Source organism: Nerophis lumbriciformis, linkage group LG23 (assembly GCF_033978685.3).
Source record: "Nerophis lumbriciformis linkage group LG23, RoL_Nlum_v2.1, whole genome shotgun sequence".
NCBI lineage: Eukaryota > Metazoa > Chordata > Actinopteri > Syngnathiformes > Syngnathidae > Nerophis > Nerophis lumbriciformis.
Genome location: NC_084570.2, coordinates 5,994,510 through 6,016,392, shown reverse-complemented (window position 1 = coordinate 6,016,392; position 21,883 = coordinate 5,994,510). Strand labels below are relative to the sequence as shown.

The 21,883-nt window shown below is 40.2% G+C and overlaps 1 protein-coding gene across 7 annotated transcripts in view; it reads right to left on the bottom strand.

The window, feature by feature from the left end:
• Nucleotides 1–21,883, bottom strand: part of LOC133622495 (microtubule-associated protein tau-like) — a 130,619-nt gene that overhangs the window by 26,598 nt on the left and 82,138 nt on the right. For 4 of the 7 annotated variants that reach the window (XM_061985299.2, XM_061985297.2, XM_061985303.2 and 1 more), the window contains exons 4-5: nucleotides 14,924–15,090; nucleotides 14,650–14,724 (exon numbers count right to left, since the gene is read on the bottom strand). In XM_061985299.2, coding sequence (XP_061841283.1) covers nucleotides 14,650–14,724; nucleotides 14,924–15,047 — 199 coding nt within the window. In that variant the 5' untranslated portion in view covers nucleotides 15,048–15,090. The remainder of the gene's footprint in view (nucleotides 1–14,649; nucleotides 14,725–14,923; nucleotides 15,091–21,883) is intronic. The other 3 variants (XM_061985301.2, XM_061985302.2, XM_061985304.2) reach the window with 1 other exon arrangement.

The window sequence follows — 21,883 nt, the reverse complement described above, 5'->3', positions numbered from 1 at the left end:
AAAATACCAACATTGTGTGGTTATTGGAGGACATTTAGACATTAACTGCTTGCAGGACTGCTTTTATCGGAGCTTACCGTATTTTTCGGACTATAAGTCGCAGTTTTTTTCATAGTTTGGCCAGGGGGTGCGACTTATACTCAGGAGCGACTTATGTGTGAAATTATTAACACATTACTGCAAAAGATCAAATAATATTATTTAGCTCATTCATGTAAGAGACTAGACGTATAAGATTTCATGGGATTTTGCGATTAGGAGTGACAGATTGTTTGGTAAACATATAGCATGTTCTATATGTTATAGTTATTTGAATGACTCTTACCATAATATGTTACGTTAACATACCAGGCATGTTCTCAGTTGGTTGTATAACGTACACTTATTCAGCCTGTTGTTCACTATTCTTTATTTATTTTAAATTGCCTTTCAAATGTCTATTCTTGGTGTTGGGTTTTATCAAATAAATTTCCCCAAAAAATGCTACTTATACTCCAGTGCGACTTATATGTTTTTCCCTTCTTTATTATGCATTTTCGGCCGGTGCGACTTATACTCCGGAGCGACTTATACTCCGAAAAATAGGGTACCGTTATTGATCAGATACGATATGCGGTACATTTAATGATGTGGACACGGTTTTTTACTGGATAATTTCTATAATACTTCAGCCTTGGAGACTTTGTATCCCTAACTGCAATGATTTGATATTTGTTTATATTCACACATGTCATGTTTTATACAGCAATATTGTTCAATAGAGGACACATATCATTTATGTCTCGCTTGTGTGCTTAGCTGTTGTGTAGCTGCTAGTCCCTAGTAAATGACTTTACCGAAATACAAGAAAATACCAACATTGTGTGGTTATTGGAGGACATTTAGGCATTAACTGCCTGCAGGACTGCTTGTATCGGAGCTTATATTGGATATTTTAGATACAAGCAGATATCTTTTTTTTTTTGCTGATATCTGACAGATATCTACAGTATCTATTATTAGACATTTTTTATTTTGCCCTTTCCCAATGAGAAAATGGTAACATGGGGACACGCTAGGGGGTGTAACGGTACGTGTATTTGTATTGAACCGTTTCGATACGGGGGTTTCAGTTCGGTTCAGAGGTGTACCGAACGAGTTTCCACACAAACATATTAAGTGGCTGCCTCCGCTTCCTTCTGCCTCTGTCTCTGTCAGTCCTCTACACAGCACCCAGCATTGTCCCACCCACACAACCATCTGATTGGTTACAAACAGAGCGGTAACAACCAATCAGCAGTGCATATTCAGAGCGCATGTAGTCAGTGCTTAGCGTTTAGCAGGTAAGCATCAGGCAGCGGACTCTCCCCAAATGATAATAAACACCTCCCAGTCAACTACTAGTAACATCACTATGAGCCCGTTGACCTTCTAGAAATATAAAAGGCAGTTCAGCTCGCTCGCAGTCCTGGCTTGAGGTGAAGGCTAATTCGCTTTTAGCGTAACGTTAGCTCATTTTGCGGTGGGTGAGTGTGTTACGGACAGCAAAGCCCTGTCTGTCTGTTATTTCACTTTACCTTTTTCTGTGTTGATTGAGCTGTGTTGAAGCAGCAAAAAAGGACATTATATTAAATGAAGAGTTTCTGTCTCTGATAGTTGATATAATAATGTAACTGCATCATTAAGCCTACCGGTACATGAACTCCATGGTGTTCAGGGATGAATAGTCTCTCCTATTGCTATTGTACCATTTTTTCAGCTATAGTTACATTAATCATTAGAAATGCATGCAGCCTAGTTTTGAATGGCAGGGTCCCTGCTATCACATGTTGATAAAAATATAACATTTACATGATAAAAATCAACTATAGGTTTCCCAAATGCTGTAATAAATTAATCATGATGAGTTGACTTGAAACTGTTTAATGTTGCACTTTTTATATGTAGAAGAAAAGTTTTGTCACTGTATTTAATGTGAGCAACAACTTGAGGCACTTTAATGTTGATTAACGTGGGCAGAATTATTATAGTGTTCCCAATGTTAAAAGGATAAAGCCATTGTTTACAAATTTCGTAAAAAAAACAACCAAAAAATGTATATTTTGTTGTTTTCTTACTGTACCAAAAATTAACCAAACCGTGACCTCTAAACCGAGGTCCGAACCGAACCGAAATTTTTGTGTACCGTTACACCCCTAGGACACGCTCAACATAGGAAGTGGACAGACGATCAGTAATTATTGAGAAACGGAGATAAGGTAGGATTAAACTCTGCTTCTCCTTCCTCCTTTTTAGTCGTTCTGAATGATGAAAGTGCAAACATTTTTACCTAATGAAATAGGGTTAAGCATGTTAGGAATAAATTAACCATTACCACCTATCATAGGTAAATACGGGAACAAAAAAACAACATTGACTTCTAAATATACCCCACTAAAACTACACTAATAAGTTTGTAATTAATGTGATTAGATTTTGAAGTTTTAAGTATTGTCGGTGTTGAGAGGACAGAAAAGAGATAAATATGCCACCAGTCTGATTTTCATGATCACAGTGTGATGGTTGTAACAATAGGAAGATGATATCCCCCATTGTTTTAAAATGCAACAAAAACAAATGCAATTCAAAAGTAAGAACCAGAGAAAATCACTTTCAATAATGGTTCTGGAAGCAACAACACAAGTCGCCGTTCTTCAGACTGCACCACAATATTCTGCGCAAACAAAAACACATCTGCGGTGTGACAAGTGGTAGTTGCATTTGTAATGCAGCTGGCAACACACCGACAACAGCCATATGGCAATCACAGTCCACGTAAAACGAAAATGGAACCGTGAAAAAGCAAAAAATAATGACCATGGACAAGCTTTAGGATCTAAAAGTGCAGCAAATTTGCAGAAAGCAAAAGGAAACGTGCAAAAAAACAACAATCCCATGCACTCAAATACGCACGCGCACACACACACGCACACTTGTATTTCTTACCTTCTTGAGACCTCCGAAAAATGCCTACCTCATTAGGACCACTCTTTCTAAACATATAAATATTTGTATTTACAACATTAATAATATATACATACTATGCAAATATAAAAAAGTCAAGCTTTTAGTTAATTTTTTTTATTTTTTGTTTGTGATTGGTTTTTAATCTTCATTATTTACTTCAAGTTATTACTATTATTTTTTTTAAATTAATTTTGGCCAAAGGGGGCGCATTTCAATTTCTTACACACACTTCTTATTTCATATGTTGGCCAGAAGGGGAGCACTTCAAATTTTTACACACACTTGTTGTTTCATATGTTGACCAGAGGGGGAGCACTTTTAAAACCGACACACAGTCAATTTGAAAAATCCCTCCTTTTTGGGACCACTCTCATTTTGACAGATTTCACCACCAGGGGTACAAATGAGATCTCTATTTTTTGTTTTGTTTTGTCTTATGGTCACATATAGGACGCGGGTTGTCTTACGTCAGCACCAGGAGTCGTACATTCAGCTGTTCACCTCGCGGGTTTTTTAGGGGATGAATAGGGAAGTCCTTCTTTAGCTGCCGTCTTGTTTTATCATATATTGCTGCCTTCGCACCTGCCAATGTTTACTTTTGTATGCACATTAAATCAACAAAAAAATCCTCACTTTGGAGAAATGTTCACGGACTCGAGTATTTGGCTCTTAGATGCAATGGTTTTCCCTATTGGGACCATGATTTATGTCCTAACTTGTTCACCGGTCCTCATATGGAAGGTACTTTTCCTTGTTGATGTCTCAAGAAGAGTAGAAATACAAGACCGCCCGCAAGCACACACACTCTTGTATTTCTTACCTTCTTGAGGCCTCCGAAAAATGCCTACCTCTTTAGGACCACTCTTTCTAGACATATAAATATTTGTATTTACAACATTAATAATATATACATACTATGCAAATATAAAAAAGGTAAACTTTTAGTTAATTTTTTTAATTTTTTGTTTGTGATTGTTATTTAATCTTCATTATTTACTTCAAGTTATTACTATTTTTTTTATTAATTTTGGCCAAAAGGGGCGCATTTCAATTTCTTACACACACTTCTTATTTCATATGTTGGCCAGAGGGGGAGCACTTCAAATGTTTACACACACTTGTTATTTCATATGTTGACCAGAGGAGGGGAGGGCACTTTTAAAACCGACACACAGTCAATTTGAAAAATCCCTCCTTTTTGGGACCACTCTCATTTTGACAGATTTCACCACCAGGGGTACAAATGAGATCTCTATTTTTTGTTTTTTTTTGTCTTATGGTCACATATAGGACGCGGGTTGTCTTACGTCAGCACCAGGAGTCGTAAATTCAGCTGTTCACCTGGCGGGTTTTTTAGGGGATGAATAGGGAAGTCCTTCTTTAGCTGCCGTCTTGTTTTATCATATATTGCTGCCTTCGCACCTGTCAATGTTTACTTTTGTATGCACATTAAATCAACAAAAAAATCCTCACTTTGGAGCAATGTTCACGGACTCGAGTATTTGGCTCTTAGATGCAATGGTTTTCCTTATTGGGACCATGATTTATGTCCTAACTTGTTCACCGGTCCTCATATGGATGGTACTTTTCCTTGTTGATGTCTCAAGAAGAGTAGAAATACAAGACCGCCCGCAAGCACACACACTCTTGTATTTCTTACCTTCTTGAGGCCTCCGAAAAATGCCTACCTCTTTAGGACCACTCTTTCTAGACATATAAATATTTGTATTTACAACATTAATAATATATACATACTATGCAAATATAAAAAAGGTAAACTTTTAGTTAATTTTTTTAATTTTTTGTTTGTGATTGTTATTTAATCTTCATTATTTACTTCAAGTTATTACTATTTTTTTTTTTTTTAAATTAATTTTGGCCAAAAGGGGCGCATTTCAATTTCTTACACACACTGGTTTTTTCATATGTTGGCCAGAGGGGGAGCACTTCAAATGTTTACACACACTTGTTATTTCATATGTTGACCAGAGGGGGAGCACTTTTAAAACCGACACACAGTCAATTTGAAAAATCCCTCCTTTTTGGGACCACTCTCATTTTGACAGATTTCACCACCAGGGATACAAATGAGATCTCTATTTTTTGTCTTATGGTCACATATAGGACGCGGGTTGTCTTACGTCAGCACCAGGAGTCGTACATTCAGCTGTTCACCTGGCGGGTTTTTTAGGGGATGAATAGGGAAGTCCTTCTTTAGCTGCCGTCTTGTTTTATCATATATTGCTGCCTTCGCACCTGCCAATGTTTACTTTTGTATGCACATTAAATCAACAAAAAAATCCTCACTTTGGAGAAATGTTCACGGACTTGAGTATTTGGCTCTTAGATGCAATGGTTTTCCCTATTGGGACCATGATTTATGTCCTAACTTGTTCACCGGTCCTCATATGGAAGGTACTTTTCCTTGTTGATGTCTCAAGAAGAGTAGAAATACAAGACCGCCCGCAAGCACACACACTCTTGTATTTCTTACCTTCTTGAGGCCTCCGAAAAATGCCTACCTCTTTAGGACCACTCTTTCTAGACATATAAATATTTGTATTTACAACATTAATAATATATACATACTAAGCAAATATAAAAAAGGTAAACTTTTAGTTAATTTTTTTAATTTTTTGTTTGTGATTGTTATTTAATCTTCATTATTTACTTCAAGTTATTACTATTTTTTTTATTTTTTTTTATTAATTTTGGCCAAAAGGGGCGCATTTCAATTTCTTACACACACTGGTTTTTTCATATGTTGGCCAGAGGGGGAGCACTTCAAATGTTTACACACACTTGTTATTTCATATGTTGACCAGAGGAGGGGAGGGCACTTTTAAAACCGACACACAGTCAATTTGAAAAATCCCTCCTTTTTGGGACCACCCTCATTTTGACAGATTTCACCACCCAGGGGTACAAATGAGATCTCTATTTTTTTTATTTTTTTTGTCTTATGGTCACATATAGGACGCGTGTTGTCTTACGTCAGCACCGGGAGTCGTAAAATCAGCTGTTCACCTGGCGGGTTTTTTAGGGGATGAATAAGGAAGTCCTTCTTTAGCTGCCGTCTTGTTTTATCATATATTGCTGCCTTTGCACCTGTCAATGTTCACTTTTGTATGCACATTAAATCAACAAAAAAATCCTCACTTTGGAGCAATGTTCACGGACTCGAGTATTTGGCTCTTAGATGCAATGGTTTTCCCTATTGGGACCATGATTTATGTCCTAACTTGTTCACCGGTCCTCATATGGAAGGTACTTTTCCTTGTTGATGTCTCAAGAAGAGTAGAAATACAAGACCGCCTGCAAGCACACACACTCTTGTATTTCTTACCTTCTTGAGGCCTCCGAAAAATGCCTACCTCTTTAGGACCACTCTTTCTAGACATATAAATATTTGTATTTACAACATTAATAATATATACATACTATGCAAATATAAAAAAGGTAAACTTTTAGTTAATTTTTTTAATTTTTTTGTTTGTGATTGTTATTTAATCTTCATTATTTACTTCAAGTTATTACTATTTTTAAAATTTTTTTTAATTAATTTTGGCCAAAAGGGGCGCATTTCAATTTCTTACACACACTGGTTTTTTCATATGTTGGCCAGAGGGGGAGCACTTCAAATGTTTACACACACTTGTTATTTCATATGTTGACCAGAGGAGGGGAGGGCACTTTTAAAACCGACACACAGTCAATTTGAAAAATCCCTCCTTTTTGGGACCACCCTCATTTTGACAGATTTCACCACCCAGGGGTACAAATGAGATCTCTATTTTTTGTTTTTTTTTGTCTTATGGTCACATATGGGACGCGGGTTGTCTTACGTCAGCACCGGGAGTCGTAAAATCAGCTGTTCACCTGACGGGTTTTTTAGGGGATGAATAAGGAAGTCCTTCTTTAGCTGCCGTCTTGTTTTATCATATATTGCTGCCTTTGCACCTGTCAATGTTCACTTTTGTATGCACATTAAATCAACAAAAAAATCCTGACTTTGGAGCAATGTTCACGGACTCTAGTATTTGGCTCTTTATTAGATGCAATGGTTTTTCTGTATTGGGACCATGATTTATGTCCTAACTTGTTCACCGGTCCTCATATGGAAGGTGCTTTTCCTTGTTGATGTCTCAAGAAGGGTAGAAATACAAGTACACACACACACACACTGTACACACACACACACACACACACACACACACACACACACACACACACACACACACACACACACACACACACACACACACACACACACACACACACACACACACACACACACAGACACACACACACACACACACACACACACGAGGAATCATCCCTGCATGTGCAAACTGCACACTCACACACCTTCTTGTGATGGACTTTGCTCCCTGTGAGGACTTCCTCCATTGAGTCCCTCAGGCGTTTGGACTTGCTCGCAGCCTAAAGCCTGCGGTTCTGTTACCAAATCTGTCTGCTCTAAGAGCAGAGAGCCCGGGTGCTCACATGTCACTTCCTCCTGGCAACCGGCAACTTCCTCCTCATCCTCCTGCTGCCGCTCCTCCGCAGAGAGAGCACTGACAGGCTCTACTTTATCTCCTCAAACAAGGGAATTGGGACAGGTGGGTGAGACATGGATGGAACTGGAATTACATCGGTTCACAAGACATTTTAGCCTCAGATGGAGATGCATGTGATGCGATGGACAAACTCTGAGGCTACCAGTGGACATTGGGAATAACTTTGCGATGTGAAAAATGACCATGCATACATGATACATTGACAGTGGAACCCTAAATGTCAAACACAACAATATTTCGCACAGAAAACTTCTCATACATAATAGTTGTGTGTTGTTTACATTTTATCCAATATCGGTGAAAAAGTATTACTTTTACCAGTGCTTAAACTGTGCCATAACCGAGACTAAAAAAAATAAAAATAAACCAATGTTGTCCATAAAAAATGCCCTCTTTAAAAAAAAAAAAAAAAAAGCAACATTTCGTGACATGCAAGTTGGATTTTAGGTTTTCAATATACAAACTCCGTTTCCATATGAGTTGGGAAATTGGGTTAGATGTAAATATAAACGGAATACAATGATTTGCAAATCCTTTTCAACCCATATTCAATTGAATGCACTATAAAGACAAGATATTTGATGTTCAAACTCATAAACTTTTTTTTTTTTTTTTTGCAAATAATAATTAATTTAGAATTTCATGGCTGCAACACGTGCCAAAGTAGTTGGGAAAGGGCATGTTCACCACTGTGTTACATGGCCTTTCCTTTTAACAACACTCAGTAAACGTTTGGGAACTGAGGAGACACATTTTTGAAGCTTCTCAGGTGGAATTCTTTCCCATTCTTGCTTGATGTACAGCTTAAGTTGTTCAACAGTCCGGGGGTCTCCGTTGTGGTATTTTAGGCTTCATAATGCGCCACACATTATCAATGGGAGACAGGTCTGGACTACAGGCAGGCCAGTCTAGTACCCGCATTCTTTTACTATGAAGCCACGTTGATGTAACACGTGGCTTGGCATTGGCTTGCTGAAATAAGCAGGGGCGTCCATGGTAACGTTGCTTGGATGGCAACATATGTTGCTCCAAAACCTGTATGTACCTTTCAGCATTAATGGCGCCTTCACAGATGTGTAAGTTACCCATGCCTTGGGCACTAATACACCCCCATACCATCACAGATGTTGGCTTTTCAACTTTGCGCCTATAACAATCCGGATGGTTCCTTTCCTCTTTGGTCCGGAGGACACGACGTCCACAGTTTCCAAAAACAATTTGAAATGTGGACTCGTCAGACCACAGAACACTTTTCCACTTTGTATCAGTCCATCTTAGATGAGCTCAGGCCCAGCGAAGCCCACGGCGTTTCTGGGTGTTGTTGATAAACGGTTTGCGCCTTGCATAGGAGAGTTTTAACTTGCACTTACAGATGTAGCGACCAACTGTAGTTACTGACAGTGGGTTTCTGAAGTGTTCCTGAGCCCATGTGGTGATATCCTTTACGCACTGATGTCGCTTGTTGATGCAGTACAGCCTGAGGGATCGAAGGTCACGGGCTTAGCTGCTTACGTGCAGTGATTTCTCCAGATTCTCTGAACCTTTTGATGATATTACGGACCGTAGATGGTGAAATCCCTAAATTCCTTGCAATAGCTGGTTTTTCTTAAACTGTTCAACAATTTGCTCACGCATCTGTTGACAAAGTGGTGACCCTCGCCCCATCCTTGTTTGTGAATGACTGAGCATTTCATGGAATCAACTTTTATACCCAATCATGGCACCCACCTGTTCCCAATTTGCCTGTTCACCTGTGGGATGTTCCAAATAAGTGTTTGATGAGCATTCCTCAACTTTATCAGTATTTATTGCCACCTTTCCCAACTTCTTTGTCAAGTGTTGCTGGCATCAAATTCTAAAGTTAATGATTATTTGCAACAAAAAAAAAAGTTCATCAGTTTGAACATCAAATTTGTTGTCTTTGTAGCATATTCAACTGAATATGGGTTGAAAATGATTTGCAAATCATTGTATTCCGTTTATATTTACATCTAACACAATTTCCCAACTCATATGGAAACGGGGTTTGGAAAAAAATGAAGTAAGCAATGAGCAAGATTTTAGTCGAGTAACTTAAAGACATACATTCAGTACAAGTCGAGCAGAAATTGATAATTGATACACGATTAAGGTAAAGTTATGTTTACCAGTTAATAATCCATGCAGGACTTTTTTTTTGGCCCTAAACATGATTTTGTGTTTGGTCCCCTTTCGGTCTTTAATATTACTAGTGTAACATGCTAGAGCGGGAGGTCAGCAACCCGCGGCTCTTTAGCACCGCCCTAGTGGCTCCCTGGATCTTTTTCAAAAATGGAAAAAGATGGGGGAAAAATATATATGTTGTTGTTTTAATAATGTTTCTGTAGGACAAACATAACACAAACCTTCCTAATTGTTAGAAAGCCCACCGTTTAATATGTTTGTGTGTATGCTTCAATTTTGTACCGTAGTTGGTTCACGTGTACAACTTTCTCTGTCACTGCCGCAGAAAGACGTGTTTTATGCCACAAAGGTGAGCTTTGTTGATGTTAATGACTTGCGTGGAGTGCTAATAATCCATGCTAACATGCTATTTAGGCTAGCTGTGTGTACATATTGCATCATTATGCCTCATTTGTAGCTATATTTGAGTTAATTTAATTGTCCTTGACTTATGTCCTCTGTGTATTTAATTAGGGCCCGCCATGGCCCATTGCAAAAGGACTCCCACAGGGAGTCCTTATGCAATGGGACATAAGGACCTATTGAATTTCTAAGGTTTTATTATTCTTTATTAGGGCCCGCAGTGGCCCATTGCAAAAGGACTCCCACAGGGAGTCTTTATGCAATGGGACATAAGGACCTATTGAATTTCTAAGGTTTTATTATTATTCTTTCTTTATTCTTCCGCCGCCTCTTCGAGCACTAATTTGACCCACTTAACATGCTTCAAAACTCACCATATTTGACCCACACATCAGGACCTGCGAAAATTGTCTTTTAATAAAAAAAACCAAACTGCAAAAATCAAAATTGCGCTCTAGCGTCCCCTAGGAAAAAAAAAAACTAGACTGCCTGTAACTCCCACTAGGAAGGTCGGAAAGACATGAAACAAAATCCTCTATGTAGGTCTGACTCAGACCTAACTTTCATAATGGTACATTCTCGGGCTAAAATCAACAGGAAGTTGGCAATTCCCCCTTCAAGACAAAAAAGTACTAAAAACAGTCACTTTTGCCTCTTTGAGCTGTAATTTGACCCCCTTAACATGCTTCAAAACTCACCGAACTTAACACACACATCAGGACTGGCTAAAACTGTGATCTAATGAAAAAACCTAACCCCAAATCTAAAAATTGTGCTCTACAGCAATTTTTTAATACAACGCACAAAAAACTGCTCCTCGGATGAAAGAAATTACAAAACTGCCTGTAACTCCCACTGGGAAGGTCGGAGAGACATGAAACAAAAACCTCTATGTAGGTCTCACTTAGACCTACATTTCATAAATTGACAACCCCCAGCAAAAATCTACAGGAAGTTTGCTATTCCCCCTTCAACACAACATTTTTGTTAAAAGCGGTCACCTTTCTTCAAAATCTATCTCCTCTGACAGCGTTTGTCGTTTCGCCTTCAAACTAACACAGGTGAGAGATAAAACCCTTGTGATTAAAAGTATAGATGGGATTTTTAATACCTGCTCCGGTTTTGATTTTATGACCCTTCAAAGACCCGCTGCGCTGATGCTGCTGCACTGCTGTTTTTTTAATATGGCTGCTTAAAAGCAGGAAGCACCAACGTGCCCACACAATGCAGACAAGGTAGGTACACTAGACAAAAGTCTTGGGACACTTCAGACTACAAGTAGACAAAAGTATTGGGACACTTAGGACTAGTTTATATTTGCATCTCTCATGACACATTATCTGTATGTAATATTGGCTGCATTTCTGATTGTGTGCCATGTTGTTCCAGACCACAGCAAACGCTACCCAGCTTGCAAAGATTGTAATAAATCCATTAGAAGAAGACAGCCGGTCCTTTCCTATAACTTGGGCACACACATCTATACCTTTGGCAGTTTTAAGCCAGTCATTTCCAGGAGTTATCTAACCCTCTGAGACATTTACTTGATGTATTGACTTCATTATAACACTTACATAAGGCTTTTAACTTTTTGCGGCTCCAGACAGATTTGTTTTTTGTATTTTTGGTCCAATATGGCTCTTGGGTTGCCGACCACCTGTGCTCGGGGTAATATTACAATGTAGCTTATGGGAACCTGAGAGTGAGATAAGATAAGAAGTGTACTTTAAACATACAGTACATAAATCAAATTAAATTAAAATTGAAGCTAAAGGGTGTCAAGTTATTGGTTTTTACTTTTACTCAATGTCATTGGCGTTGTTAGGCCTATTTTAGGGGGGCTCAAGCCCCCCTAAAATATTCTTAAGCCCCCCTAAATAATTTGGTGTTTTTTTTACAAATAAATGCCGACATATTCATTATAAAGTGGCCCAAATATGAGTTTAAATAAATAATCATATAACCTGTTATTATTCACTCAGTTTCCCCTCACTTCGTAGCGTAAGGTAGAGAGCCCATTCCGTGCGTCGGTATCCAATCCATTCCACTTGTTCATATAGAAAATGCCCACATCACTCAAATTCCAGCCCGCATTTTCTCTGCGACCTTGCTTGCGGTCCTGCAGGTGTACGAAGCACATTATCTTCCTTTACAATGAGTGAAGCTGCACAAAACCTTGTGTGTGCAATTGTAAATCATTTATTTTTTAAGTTTTGTGTTTCTTGTAGAATCTATATTAAGTAATATACATAAGCCTATTGTTAAAATAATGAAAAAAACATCACTAAATATATTTGTTTTATTGTATTGTTACATTAATAGCTGTTTTATTATTATAGGATGGCTTGTTAAACATTTAATAGGATTTTCAGAGGGAGGAAAAACCAAGACATTTAATATAAAATGTAAAATGAATAAATACATAAAAAGAAAAAGAAACTAGTCCTAAGTGTCCCAATACTTTTGTCTACTTTTAGTCTGAAGTGTCCCAAGACTTTTGTCTAGTGTAGCTACCTTGTCTGCATTGTGTGGGCACGCTGGTGCTTCCTGCTTTTAAGCAGCCATCTTGAAAAAACAGCTGAGCAGCAGCATCAGCGCAGTGGTTCTTTGAAGGGTCATAAAATCAAAACCGGAGCCGGTATTAAAACTCTTTCGCCAACTTTTAATCAGAAGGGTTAAATCTCTCTCCTGTGTTAGTTTGAAGGCAAAACAACAAACGCGCTCAGAGGAGATAATGTTTAAAGAAAGGTGACCGTTTTTTACAAAAATGTTGTGTTGAAGGGGGAATAGCAAACTTCCTGTAGATTTTTGCTGGGGGTTGTCAATTTATGAAATGTAGGTGTAAGTGAGACCTACGGAGAGGATTTTGTTTCATGTCTCTCCGACCTTCCCAGTGGGAGTTACAGGCAGTTGTGTAATTTTTATCTTCCGAGGAGCAGTTTTTTCTCCGTTTTATAAAAAAAATTGCGCTAGAGGGCAATTTTAAAATTTGGGGTTAGGTTTTTTTATTAGATCCCAATTTTTGCCAGTCTTGATGTGTGTGTTAAGTTTGGTGAGTTTTGAAGCATGTACAGGGGGTGAAATTACAGCTCAAAGAGGCAAAAGTGACTGTTTTTAGTACTTTTTTGTCTTGAAGGGGGAATTGCCAACTTCCTGTTGATTTCAGCCCGAGGATATACAATTATGAGAACTAGGTCTAAGTCAGACCTACATAGAGGTTTTTGTTTATGTCTCTCCGACCTTCCTAGTGGGAGTTACAGGCAGTCTGTTTTTTTTTTTTCCTAGGGGGCGCTAGAGCGCAATTTTGATTTTTGCGGTTCGTTTTTTTTATTAAAAGACGATTTTCGCAGGTCCTGATGTGTGGGTCAAATATGGTGAGTTTTGAAGCATGTTAAGTGGGTCAAATTAGTGCTCAAAGAGGCGGCGGAAGAATAATAATAAAGAACAATAGGTCCTTATGTCCCATTGCATAAGGACTCCCTGTGGGAGTCCTTTTGCAATGGGCCATTGCGGGCCCTAATAATAAAACCTTACAAATTCAATAGGTCCTTATGTCCCATTGCATAAGGACTCCCTGTGGGAGTCCTTTTGCAATGGGCCATTGCGGGCCCTAATAATAAAACCTTACAAATTCAATAGGTCCTTATGTCCCATTGCATAAGGACTCCCTGTGGGAGTCCTTTTGCAATGGGCCGTGCGGGCCCTAAATATATGGTTAAAAGCCATCGTCCCGGGGAGCATTTCATTTCGTCCCGTGCATTTAAAAAAAATAATAATAACAATGAATAATTTCTAAGTCTTTGTTAGCCTTTTGTGAAGTTTTGTGCTCGTGCGCAACATTCGCTCGCATCCTGTGCATCTCCTGGGGGCAAAGCCCCCCCTGTCCTTAAAAGCTAGTGAAGCCCCTGCTCAATGTTAATGTTGTGCCACATGTTCAAGGCATTTACTTAAAGCCAATTCAAAACTGCTATACTGCTTGGGAATTAATGAAAAAGGTAACCAAAGCACAACAAATGGGCAAAAATTACCTAAGATTTTTTGTTAAAATAAAGCCAATAATGACATTTTTTGTGGTCCCCTTTATTTAGAAACATATCGAAATAAATTTAGTACCGGTACCGGTACCAACATATTGGTATCGGGACAACTCTAGTCTATTGGCTCATTGAACATTAGTAAGGTAGTGTAATATGCTGACTTTCACACTCACTACGTAATTGGTTTGACTTTAGCAGTTCCACTAAAATTTGACATGATGCATTCACTTACCGTTTACCCTTCTATATGTACTGCACGGAGGTAGGCGCAGGGGAAGGAACATGCTGCAACACCACAGTGTGTGACACATACAGGACGGGTAATCTGGCTAATGAGGTGACTCGGGTAAGGCGGTGCCAAAGTGTCGCGGGTGTGACGTGTTGGCATGCGGCACGTGGGTGGAGGAGTAAAGAGGAGAAGTGGCTGACATGTTTTGGTGGTCAGTTTGTGGATGCCCTCAGTGGCCTAAAAGTAGGAGTACCTTGTGCCGCTGGCCCGATCTGCCCAGTGGACGGCGAGGGAGGAGGGGAGGGAGGCAAATTGGCTGAGTCATCCACTGTGAAGGGAGAGAGAGACACACACACACACACACACACACACCGGGTAGACAAGACATGGGTGGAAGGAAGGAAATGACAAAGCTGTGTATCCTAATATTGTCTAGGATTCCATCAGCAGGTAATGTGGACACTTACATCACGAATGGCACGGTTACAGCCACGGACAGAACTCCATCAACAGTCCCAAACACGTACCTGTTGTCCCGGGGTGCGCGGCGCCGCTGCCGTTGCATCCGTTCTCCCGGTAGCTGTAGGCGGAGTAGCCATTCTCTTGGCCGTTGGAGGCCCAGTGCTCCTCTGGCTGCCGACCATCTGCCATGGCTGCCTGCCTGCCTGCCTGCCTGCCTGCTGGGACGGCTCACCTGCGAGACAAAGGGAACCACCGATATGATGAGAGACTGCAGGTGCAGTGTCACGACTCGCCACCAGAGGGAGCAAGTCACCACGCTGCTCTGCTGAGAAATGATTCTTTTGTCCGTGCAAAACACATATTTTTGGTACTTTTCAACAAATACGCGTCACAAAATTAACATGAAACGGTTTAATGATATTGCCAACATTATAGTGTTAGCGTTCAGAAAACCAAGCACACCTCTCGTATCCTATAACTGCTGACTGGGAGGCTGTTGTCATGGCAACTAGGGCAGGGTCCCTCAGAGGTCGGGCAGATGATATTGACAGTCTCTCTCCGTCCAGACACAAGAGGCCCTAAACACACTGCAATCTAAGTGCAACACTGGCAGCAGCCCCCACCGGAAAGGAAACAAGCAATGTTTAAAAGGCAGTATGTCACGGCCAGGGTGCATTGGAATGCGCCCTCATCATTGCGCTCTGCGCTTCACACCGTGGGACACGCCCACGACTGTGGCGCACATCCAGGGACACGCCGCGCGTGTCTCCGCCCTGCAGCTGCCGCCAGCTGCAATCACTTGCCGGCAATCATCACACCTGCCTGGAATGAAGGAGCTGCCTTCATAAGCCTGGACATCTTGGCATGCCGGCGCCGGAATATAATCATCTGTTGGTGTATAGTAAGCGATCATCCTGCTTGATGCAATACTGTTCTCTCTGTCTGTTTTCCCTTCCGTGTTTCATTGTCGTGTCATCCTACTGCAGACCTCCGTTCCCGTGTTTTGACGTTGCTGTGTGTCTCGTCATTTCTCGTCGTCGTTCCTCTGCTTCTCGGACTGCTCCTTGGATCTCGACCTCCCGCTTGGACACGGATTCCCCTCTTCCCCTGGACTTCCTCATCTCTCGTTCAACACTTGGTAACGCACACCTCAGTTAAATACTACACATAGTCGTACACCATACACACTCTTGGATTTTGCCACACTCCATTTCCTTAGTTCATTTATTTAGTGTTTATTATTAGGGCCCGCAATGGCCCATTGCAAAAGGACTCCCACAGGGAGTCCTTATGCAATGGGACATAAGGACCTATTGTTTTTCGTTCGTTTTATTCTTTATTATTCTTCCGCCGCCTCTTCGAGCACTAATTTGACCCACTTAACATGCTTCAAAACTCACCATATTTGACCCACACATCAGGACCTGCGAAAATTGTCTTTTAATAAAAAAAAAAAACTGCAAAAATCAAAATTGCGCTCTAGCGCCCCCTAGAAAAAAAACAAACTAGACTGCCTGTAACTCCCACTAGGAAGGTCGGAAAGACATGAAACAAAATCCTCTATGTAGGTCTGACTCAGACCTAACTTTCATAATGGTACATTCTCGGGCTAAAACCAACAGGAAGTTGGCAATTCCCCCTTCAAGACAAAAAAGTACTAAAAACAGTCACTTTTGCCTCTTTGAGCTGTAATTTGACCCCCTTAACATGCTTCAAAACTCACCGAACTTAACACACACATCAGGACTGGCTAAAACTGTGATCTAATGAAAAAACCTAACCCCAAATCTAAAAATTGTGCTCTACAGCAATTTTTTAATAAAACGCACAAAAAACTGCTCCTCGGATGAAAAAAATTACAAAACTGACTGTAACTCCCACTGGGAAGGTCGGAGAGACATGAAACAAAAGTCTCTATGTAGGTCTCACTTAGACCTACATTTCATAATTTGACAACCCCCAGCAAAAATCAACAGGAAGTTTTCTATTCCCCCTTCAAAACAACATTTTTGTTAAAACCGGTCACCTTCCTTCAAAATCTATCTCCTCTGAGCGCGTTTGTCGTTTCGCCTTCAAACTAACACAGGTGAGAGATAAAACCCTTGTGATTAAAAGTATAGATGGGATTTTTAATACCTGCTCCGGTTTTGATTTTATGACCCTTCAAAGACCCGCTGCACTGATGCTCCTGCGGTGCTGTTTTTTTAAGATGGCTGCTCAAAAGCAGGAAGCACCAACGTGCCCACACAATGCAGACAAGGTAGGTACACTAGACAAAAGTCTTGGGACACTTCAGACTAAAAGTAGACAAAAGTATTGGGACACTTAGGACTAGCACCTGCCAAATACGCGGGCCCGAACAACGCTGCTTGCAGCTTTAATTATATATATTACTATATATAATAAATCATTGAACATTACTGCCATCTAGTGTCTGTTGCCGTCACCTCCTCTGCAAACCTTAACAGTATATTTTTTAGTTAATTAGTGTTAATAAGGGGTAAACCCTTCCTTTCCCCCCAGAATTATTATTCTCTTACCAAAACATTTTGGACAATTATTCTATTAATAATTAGTCATTTATTATCTATTGCAGGTATGTCAGTCATTTTAGATCGGGGGGGCCACATGGAGAAAAATCACGGCACGATAACTTAAAAATAAAGACACCTTCAGATTGTTTTCTTTGTTTAAAAATGGAACAAGCACATTCTGAAAATGTCATAAGTCATAATGTTGTTGTTTTTTACACCTACATGTTGCGGTTAATAGTATTCTACCTTTATTTGTCGTTATTTATACTTTCTGAATAAATTAAGGCCGGATAGTCGAACCTCGGATTCAGGAGGAACAGTGTGGTTTTTGTCCTGGTCGTGGAACTGTGGACCAGCTCTATACTCTCGGCAGGGTCCTTGAGGGTGCATGGGAGTTTGCCCAACCAGTCTACATGTGCTTTGTGGACTTGGAGAAGGCATTTGATCGTGTCCCTCGGGAAGTCCTGTGGAGAGTGCTCAGAGAGTATGGGGTAACGGACTGTCTGATTGTGGCAGTCCGCTCCCTGTATGATCAGTGTCAGAGCTTGGTCCGCATTGCCGGCAGTAAGTCGGACACGTTTCCAGTGAGGGTTGGACTCCCCCAAGGCTGCCCTTTGTCACCGATTCTGTTCATAACTTTTATGGACAGAATTTCTAGGCGCAGTCAAGGCGTTGAGGGGATCTGGTTTGGTGGCTGCAGGATTAGGTCTCTGCTTTTTGCAGATGATGTGGTCCTGATGGCTTCATCTGGCCAGGATCTTCAGCTCTCACTGGATCGGTTCGCAGCAGAGTATGAAGCGACTGGGATGAGCATCAGCACCTCCAAGTCCGAGTCCATGGTTCTCGCCCGGAAAAAGGTGGAATGCCATCTCCGGGTTGGGGAGGAGACCCTGCCTCAAGTGGAGGAGTTCAAGTACCTAGGAGTCTTGTTCACAAGTGGGGGAAGAGTGGATCGTGAGATCGACAGGCGGATCGGTGCGGCGTCTTCAGCAATGCGGACGCTGTATCGATCCGTTGTGGTGAAGAAGGAGCTGAGCCGGAAGGCAATGCTCTCAATTTACCGGTCGATCTACGTTCCCATCCTCACCTATGGTCATGAGCCATGGGTTATGACCGAAAGGACAAGATCACGGGTACAAACGGCCGAAATGAGTTTCCTCCGCCGGGTGGCGGGGCTCTCCCTTAGAGATAGGGTGAGAAGCTCTGCCATCCGGAGGAGCTCAAAGTAAAGCCGCTGCTCCTCCACATGGAGAGGAGCCAGATGAGGTGGTTCGGGCATCTGGTCAGGATGCCACCCGATTGTCTCCCTAGTGAGGTGTTTAGGGCACGTCCAACCGGTAGGAGGCCACGGGGAAGACCCAGGACATGTTGGGAAGACTATGTCTCCCGGCTGGCCTGGGAACGCCTTGGGATCCCCCGGGAAGAGCTGGACAAAGTGGCTGGGGAGAGGGAAGTCTGGGCTTCCCTGCTTAGGCTGCTGCCCCCGCGACCGACCTCGGATAAGCGGAAGAAGATGGATGGATGGATGGATAATGTTCATCAGTCAACACATTGGTGTTAATTTTCAATCTATCAAGATAAAAAAAATAACATAAAAAATCAAATTACAGGATGTTATTTATGTAGTTTGCTCATTTTCCTCGACTGGTGCACTAACATCATGTGGGAAAAACAACTTTACAAATTGGGCAAATTCCCAACTGCTCATTTGAAGGAAATATGAAAGAAGGCAAGATTGTTTTATAAATTTAACCGCAATTCCTCGGTTTGATTTTACATTTTTCCCGGACTCACGCAAATAACAAATACACAAAAGTACCAATAGGTAAGACACGTTGGTTTTGCATAATAGGGCCCTTTTAATGAATTATTTTGACCACTCGGTGTTGCCAAAATAACAATTACCACTCTAATTCGAATTAAAGACAGCAATAAATCCACTCCAGATTGATAATAACAAATAGGTTAGTGTTTTTCATACATACCAATGTACCCATTTTAAAGTTAAAGTCCCAACGATAGTCCCACACACACACTACTAGGTGTTGTGAAATTATCCTCTGCATTTGACTCATCCCCATGTTCCACCCCATGGGAGGAGAGGGGAGCAGTGAGCAGCAGCGGTGGCCGTGCCCGGGAATAATTTTGCTGATTTAAACCCCCAATTTCAACTCTTAATGCCAAGTTAGTGAGGCAATGTGTCCCATTTTTATAGTCTTTGGAATTACTCAGCAGGGGTTTGAACTCACAACCTTCCAGTCTCAGGGCGGACACTCTAACCACAAAGCCACTGAGCATGTTTTGACTGAGTAAATTCACTTAAACAAGCGTTTTCTAACATTCCACACCACAAAATAATAAAAGTACATAAGATACATGCTGATCAATATCAATATCTGATCGGATCTATGTCAGCCGATACACACGGCTTCAATATCGCTATCTTTGTTTCTCCACTATCTCCACTTAAGCACCTGGTCTGCCAGAGAATAAGAAGACTTTGTCAATCAGACCCCTCTAAAGACTTAATTTTTTAAATAAGCAATTAGCAGCAAAGCTGGCAAACTTTTCTGGTATTTTTGGGGACTTTTGGAGACTGACATGAAAACTCGTATCACTCTTATTTCCAATTATGCAAATTAGATAGTGGAATCATCTAGACCCCCCCAATCTACAGTGCGGTATACATCTCTGCATTATCACTACATGTATAGGTGTGCTGATACCTTTGTCTAAATCAGGGGTGTCAAACGTACGGGCCGAGGGCCGGATCAGGCCCGCAAACAGGTTTTATCCGAGTTTGCCAAGTATAAAAATGACCCTGAAATTTTTGAATGAAAAAAAGAAACAGCTGTTCTAAATGTGTCCACTGGATGTCGCAATAACAATTCTTTGTATCTTTGTAGATGATGCTACTACATATGTACAAAATAAACCACATGATTTTAGTACATCAGTCGAGGAAAATGATCAAACTACATAAATAACATACTGTAATTTGATTTTGATATTTTTTTGGTAACACTTTAGTATGGGGAACATATTCACCATTAATTAGTTGCTTATTAACATGCAAATTAGTAACATATTGGCTCTTAATTAGTCATTATTAAGTACGTATTAATGCCTTATTCTGCATGGCCTTATTATACAACCAGTAAGCCATTAACTAAGAGTCTTCCCTCAATAACCTGAGAATTATTAACCCTAACCCTTATATATGTTCCCCAAGTGTCCAAATAACTCTAAATTAAGTCTTTGTTACTTAGAATATGTTCCCCATACTAAAGTGTTCCCATTTTTATTTTATCTTGATGGATTGAAAATTAACACCAGTGGTGTACTAAATGTATCCTAAAGGTGTTCTAAATGTGTCCTAAAGGTTGTCTAAAGGTGTTTTAAAATGTGTCCTAAAGGTGTTCTAAATGTGTCCTAATGGTGTTCTAAATGTGTCCTAAAGGTGTTCTAAATGTGTCCTAAAGGTGTTCTAAATGTGTTCTAAAGTTGTTCTAAATGTGTCCTAAAGGTGTTCTAAAATGTGTCCTAATGGTGTTCTAAATGTGCTTGTTCTAAAATGTGTCCTAATGGTGTTCTAAAATGTGTCCTAATGGTGTTCTAAAATGTGTCCTAATGGTGTTCTAAAATGTGTCCTATAGGTGTTCTAAATGTGTCCTAAAGGTGTTCTAAATGCGTCCTAAAGTTGTTCTAAATGTGTCCTAAAGGTTGTCTAAAGGTGTTCTAAATGTGTCCTAAAGGTGTTCTAAATGTGTCCTAAAGGGGTTCTAAATGTGTTCTAAAGGTTGTCTATAGGTGTTCTAAAATGTGTCCTAATGGTGTTCTAAAATGTGTCCTAAAGTTGTTCTAAATGTGTCCTAAAGGCTGTCTAAAGGTGTCCTAAATGTTTCCTAAAGGTGTTCTAAAGTTGTTCTAAAGGTGTTCTAAAATGTGTTCTAAATGTGTCCTAAAGGTGTCCTAAAGGTTGTCTGAAGGTGTTCTAAATGTGTCCTAAAGGTGTTCTAAATGTGTCCTAACGGTGTTCTAAATTTGTCCTAAATGTGTTCTAAATGTGTCCTAAAGTTGTTCTAAATGTGTCTTAAAAGTGTTCTAAATGTGTCCTAAAGGCTGTCTAAAGGTGTTCTAAATGTGTCCTAAAGGTGTTCTAAAGTTGTTCTAAAATGTGTCCTAAATGTGTTCTAAATGTGTCCTAAAGTTGTTCTAAATGTGTCCTAAAAGTGTTCTAAAATGTGTCCTAAATGTGTTCTAAAATGTGTCCTAAAGTTGTTCTAAATGTGTCCTAAAAGTGTTCTAAAATGTGTCTTAAAATTGTTCTAAAATGTGTCCTAATGGTGTTCTAAAATGTGTCCTAAATGTGTTCTAAATGTGTCCTAAAGTTGTTCTGAAGGTGTCCTAAAATGTGTCCTAAATGTGTTCTAAATGTGTCCTAAAGTTGTTCTAAATGTGTTCTAAATGTGTCCTAAAGTTGCTCTAAGT